At 46.0% G+C, this 6372-nt stretch overlaps 1 protein-coding gene across 1 annotated transcript in view; it reads right to left on the bottom strand.

Moving 5' to 3' along the window:
- Ulk4 (unc-51 like kinase 4) overlaps nucleotides 1-6372 on the bottom strand; it is a 288608-nt gene that overhangs the window by 75471 nt on the left and 206765 nt on the right. The window contains exon 37 of the mRNA XM_026779110.1: nucleotides 395-611. Within this exon, the coding sequence (XP_026634911.1) occupies nucleotides 395-611 (217 nt within the window). The remainder of the gene's footprint in view (nucleotides 1-394; nucleotides 612-6372) is intronic.

Consider the following 6372-nt stretch of genomic DNA (forward strand, 5'->3'; position numbering starts at 1 on the left):
GCTGGACAGTAGCTCAGGCTAGGAAAATACAACATGCTGGACGGTAGCTCAGGCTAGGAAAATACAACACTCTGGATGGTAGCGTAGGCTAGGAAAATACAACACTCTGGATGGTAGCGTAGGCTAGGAAAAAGCCATTTACATTACAAACTGGGGCAGTTAGCAGAAGGAGAATACATTGGCAGAGGTGTGAAAGAATTGAACCAATGTTAAATTCCTAATCAGCCAGAGAATTTTCTCTCTCTCTTTCTCCCTCTTTTCCTCCCTCCCTTCTTCATTTCTCTTACACTCCTCACATGGCCCAGAAACAATGTAACACAAATAGACTATGGCCAATATCAGCCACAGTTGACAGCACGGGAAGCGAACGGGAGGCCATGACTGGCCGACTCACCATCCTCCTGAGGATCCTCAGCAGAAGCTTCTGGTCCTTCGGGTCCTCCTTGGTCACCAGGAGATTGGCAAAGGTCTCCAGGTTTTCTGGGGACAGGCTGTCGGGGTTCTCTCCTCCATACAGCTGCACGAGGATGGACAGGCACTTGGATGACGCCTCGGAGATCTCAGGGTCCTCGCTGGGAAGCTGGAAGTGGGCAGAGAGGGCGGTGTAAGTTCTGCAGGGCCTGACCAGCCCTGACCAGCTTCACAGTGGGAGCTGGGGTGTGAGGAGAAGGTGATGGGCATTCTAGTGACTGCACCATTTAAACGCTACAGCGCTGAAGGAAGCTATCCGCACCAGCCTGGCACCTGTGCTCTTTCCAACACTCCAGTGGCGATCGGGACGGATCTTACATGTGTAGCCAACACACACACTTTCTAACACGTGTAGTCGGGGTGCCAGCTGCATCAACTGCTTGACTTTTTGGCGGTTCCCTCCCCTATCCTTTTCTTTTTGGAGTCAGGGTTTCACTGTGAGCCCAGGCTGACCTCAGCATCCCCGCCCCCACACGCTGTGGTTACAGATGTGCCCCTGAATACCTCTTTACATGCATGTTTACTAGTAACTTCTTAGGAAACCTCTGTTACATAAAAGAAACCAAGACTTATTATTCCTAAGTCATTTAAGACTTATTATTCATTATTAGTCATTTTTAAAAGTTTTTTTTTTAATCAACAGGATGTTTTTCCCTATTTCCTTCTCAGCTCATTATGGTATAGAGAAGCTACCAGAGATTCTGTGTCCTATTGATTGTTGCTTTCTATTCCTGAGTAATGTTCCACATAGCAGACACCCACTCTCTATGCACAAACTAAAGAAACGAGCCATTTCAGATAAAGCTATAGACCTCCTGCGAGCATCTGTACGGGTCCTAAAGTAGGCATCGGTGTTCACTCCCGAGGAGCCAGCACAGCTGCCAGGCTGTGCATGTGGACTCGGGGTTATCTTTAAGAAAGCCATGCCAACAGCTCTCAACAGTAGCCACGCATTCCCATCACACAGCTCCAGCTGTGGCGTAGTGGTGCCGTCCAGCCTCCTGTGCATGCATGCGCTCAGCCTCCTGCGCATGCATGCGCTCAGTCTTGGCCTCATCCTATGGATGCCCGCTTCTTGCAGGCACGTGGTCTGTTTTACTTTACTTTTGTGTCCACCCATTCTTTGCCTATCAGTAACGAGTATTTCCAGTTCCTTGAGCATCTCTGGGCAGCTCCCTCTGGTTGGCTCCATATTTTCCGAGTATTCCCTATAGCTTGGGGACATGTCCTTCTTGTCAAGTTCACAAAGACTCTAACAGGAAAACATTTTGATGAATTCCACTAACAGATTTTTTAACTAGGAATTTTTTAACTAGGTGCTTTGGTGTCAAATCTAAAACTTCCCGACTAAACCTTCAATCCTAAAGATTTGACTTATATTTTCCTCTAAATTTATTATAGTTTTATATTTTACACTTAGATTTCACTTAACTTGAGGTTAACTTGCATATAAGACGCTGAAGCTTAGGAAGAGGGTTTTATTTCTAGTGAGTCTGTCCGTCTGTCCATCTGTCCCTGAACATCCTGTTCCAGCACTGTTCCTGAAACCACATAGTTAAGTCATCAGGAGGGCAGAGCAGAGCCCGGGCTCAGTGTGAGGGGCGCTGGCTGCTCCTGTAGAGGACCCAGCTTGGCTCCCAGAACTCACATCAGGTGGCTCACAGCCACCTGTAACTCCAGCTCCTGGAAAACCAATGACTCTGGCCTCCATGGGCTCCCACATACATGTGTGCATACCCACACACAGATACAAACATGTACAATAAAAAAAATGACTATTTGTAAAAGTGACCTGGACACATCTGCATGGCCATCTTTCTGCTCGGTCCATCCAGGTATCTGTCCACCGCCAGTCACAGGCTGCCCTCATACACCACGGAGAACTTCCCTCCCAGGGCTTTCTTCTCTTTCAAAAATTACTTCAGCCGTTTTAGGGTGTCCACTCTTCTTTATAATTTTAGAGTGGCGCTGTCTCTGGAAGTCTTCTGGCGAGCCTTCCATGCAGGAGCGAGCGTCCCTCTCCATCTATTCATGGCATCTTTGAGTTCTCCCCCAGGCATCTGCTGTATTCTGGGCGTGCCCACTGCTTGAGAGCTGAGCTGCGCTTCGCTCTCGTTGGGGCAATCTTACATGCTATCATTTTTTAATCTAAGTTTCTACACACTTGTTTACATATCTGGTAAAAATGTTTAAGAAATGAATGTTCGGGTGTAATTAGCACCAAAGTTACACATACACGATTATATGATTGTACATTCTGATGAGCCTGGCCGCTGGACCTTTACTGTCTGTATTTGTGCCCGGGATGGAATGACACACTCAGGCAGGGTTTCCTCCAAGAACGCCCGCCTTGCTTCTCAATCCACTGCACTTCTCGGAATTTTAGTACCTTGTCAACTAAGAGTGGCAGCCACGCCATCACGACTCTCCTCGTCTTAGGGAAGCGGGATTGAGCCGTTCACTATTGAATACGATATTGGCTGTAGATTTTTCATAGACATTTTACCAGCTTGAGAAGGCTTTCCATTTAATCCTAGTTTGATGAGAATTCTTATTGGAAACTAGTGTGAGACTCTGCCAACCACCTTTTCTGTATAGACTCATGGAATAGCCAATTTCTCCATAATACCATGTATCTGCTAAGATATATTAGCTGACATTTGCTGAACAAACCCTGTACATCTGGAGGGAATCCTGCTGGGCTACTGTGTTCTGCTACACACGGGTCCGCCACACATGGGTCTGCCACACATATGGGTCTGCCACACACGGGTCTGCCACACACGGGTCCGCCACACATGGGTCTGCCACACACGGGTACACTACACTTGGGTATGCCACACACAGGTCTGCATCACACGGGTCCGCCACACACGGGTCCGCCCAATTCACAAACACTGCACTGGGGACTGCTTAATTTAAGTCATGAGAGATACTGGCCTGTGGTTGTTTCGTGTGTGCAAGTCACATGTGCATGGATATATGCCTCTGTGTGTGTGTCTGTGTGTGTGTGTGAAGTCAACATCAGACTGACCCCATCCTTAGCAAATGGATTGGGAAAGTATTTTATTTTATCTTCTCTTTTATTTTCTGTAAAAAAAATTATTTAAAACTGTTGCTCAATCTTCTGTTTGGTAGAATATTCTGGTGAAATTACCTAGGTTTGGAGAGATTAGAAATTCAGTTTCTTTAATGGCTCTAGAACAACTCGATGTTCATCTTGGTTGACATCTTGTGGCTATAAAAGGTTAATTTCCAAAGTTGTCTGGAACATTCCCCAAAGCGCCTCTCAGGGACTGTGCCCATGCCTTCTGTCCCATATCACACCAGTTATTCTGTTTCTCTAATCTTTGTTAGTTTCTTCTAAGCTTTCAATTTTGCTCTTTTCCCCCCAAGAAGTTTATTTTTTTATGTAATTGGTTTTCCTTTTTATTGGCTTTGAATTGATTTTATATTTACTTGTTTCCTACAGGGTCTTCTTGCGACATTTCCATGCACACATGTTTCTGCACTGTGCTCTCATCCGTTACCCTCCCCTTCTGTCCTCCCCTGTCTGCTTGCTGAGCCCCTTCCTAGCCTCCAAATAGTCTTATTTCCTCTCTCCCACCCTCCATCCCTTCCTTCTCTTATTCATTTTGTTTGCTTTGCAGCACTGAGGATTGAGCCCAGGGTCCCGGAATGCCTGACAACTGTGTCACAGCTGAGTGTACAGTGTCCTCAGCACTGAGCCCAGGCTCACCTCAGCCTCCAAAGCGCAGGTCATACATAGTGCCAGCACGCCAGGCTCGGCTTTCCTTTTTCCAATTTAAGTTTTTGGTATTATAAATTTTTCTCTAAATGATACTTTCAGCTACATCCTACAAATTTTAATTTATTTTCATTGTAGTTCAATTCTATATATTAAAATTTCCTTTAAGAATTCAAGTGTGTTTGCATTTTAGATGTTAAATCTTTTTTCCTGCTGTCCTTTTATGGCTGACTTCCCGCTTGGCTCCATTGCTGTCAGGGAAATAACTCCAGGAGAAAGGCGAGCTAGGGCTGGCAGTGCAAGGGTGCAGTCCGGCAGTGTGGGGCTGGACCTAGCTGCTCACAAACACCAGCAGTCGGGAGGCAGGGAGGGATGTGCGGCCTCTTTCTCCACTGCACAGCTGGGGTTGAGGACCTGAGGCAGGGAATGGTGCCGCCCACAGTGTACAGCCACCAGCAACTATTAATGCAATCTTAACAATCCCCACAGGCGCACGCAGGGGGCCCATCTCCCAAGTGCTTCTGGGATCTGTCACCTTGACAACTAATGCTACCTCGAAGGGCTTCGTCTGCAGAAACTTCACTGGTTTGATCATCATTGTTTACTGCTCTCCTGCCTTTATTTATAGACTCCACCACATCCAATTAAACTTGAACTTAAAATAAAGATGTCATCATTACACTTTAAGCACATCCATTTGGCACCTTGCTTTTTTCTGTCAGCCTAGCTTCTCGGAAGCATTCTTCCTGGCCACCTGGAGTACTTTGAGGGATGATAAGATATAAGCAGATACACATATATGGACATAATTCTAAGGAAACACACACCTGAATTTTAAAAACTGTTTTAAAGTAATTTAAAATCACAGCTATGCTGTGTTTGTTTTGCTCTAATCAATGTATCCAAACACAAAGTATTTCAGGAATCTTTCTCAGTGTGTTTTCTATTTTAAACATATTACCTACTGCAGTGCTTTGTCAGAAATTATATGGGATACTTAGTTCCAGAGAAGAAAATATATTAACAAAGAGAGAATAAAAATAACCACTTCAGAGCAATGCTTCCTGCCCCTTTGATGTTGCTAATGGCTCCAGGAGACAGATCTCTGCAATGATAGGAGTTTCTCACAGGATTCAACCCAAGGCTGTCAATCCTGACGCTCCCTGCTTCCTTCCCTACACCATGCCTGCCCACCTGGCTGCAGTGAGAATATCACTTCATGCTGGAAATGCCCAGTGTCTGTGCTGCTGTTCCCTCTCCTTGGGATGACTGATGGGTGCCTCTGGGTCTCCACTCTTAAATGTGGGGATTTAGAAAGACAAAGACCCACCACTCCCTCTATTGATCCCATTCTAAGGCTCCACCTGCAGATTTAGAAAACATCCCGAAGAGAAAGGCAAGGCACAGGCTGCACAGGGGGCAGGGTAGCACAGACAGGACCTGGCTTGTCCCAAGCAGTGTCCACAATGCCCTGCAGAGTTTGCTGTCCACTGCTGGGTGGCAAGGGAACACAACTCTTTAGAACGGGTGCAGCCTCAGAGAACGGGTATGTCAACAGTCATTGCAAAGATCAATTACTGACATTAATACCAGCAAGCTTTCACATAAACACCAGGACTTAGTGGATTCGGGGTTTTAATTTTTCCCACTATTGGAAGTGTTTGTACAAATCCTCATCCCCACAGTGAGCATGGCTCTGTGACATCTCCAGCGTCCCAGGTCCCACTGTCCTGGGTGACAAACCCATCTTGTGAGCTGATTTGTCAACTGCTATCCCCTCCCAATGACACAATTACTGGCTTCTAATCAGTCCTTCAAACACTTTACAGAGTACTCACGGGCTCCACTCAGTTTTATTTTTTTTATTAATAACTAGCTCTTACATTTTAATTTAACCAGTATTCCTTATTTACAATCTGCCATGTTTTAGTATATTATTATTTATTTATTTATTAAAGATTTCTGCCTCCTCCCTGCCACCGCCTCCCATTTCTCTCCCCCTCCCCTGATCAAGTCCCCCTACCTCATCTGCCCAAAGAGCAATCAGGGTTCCCTGTCCTGTGGGGAGTCCAAGGACCGCCCACCTCCATCCAGGTCTAGTAAGGTGAGCATCCAAACTGCCTAGGCTCCCACAAAGCCAGTACGTGCAGTAG

The sequence above is a fragment of the Microtus ochrogaster genome, chromosome 5 (assembly GCF_000317375.1).
Source record: "Microtus ochrogaster isolate Prairie Vole_2 chromosome 5, MicOch1.0, whole genome shotgun sequence".
NCBI classification, from domain to species: Eukaryota; Metazoa; Chordata; class Mammalia; order Rodentia; family Cricetidae; genus Microtus; species Microtus ochrogaster.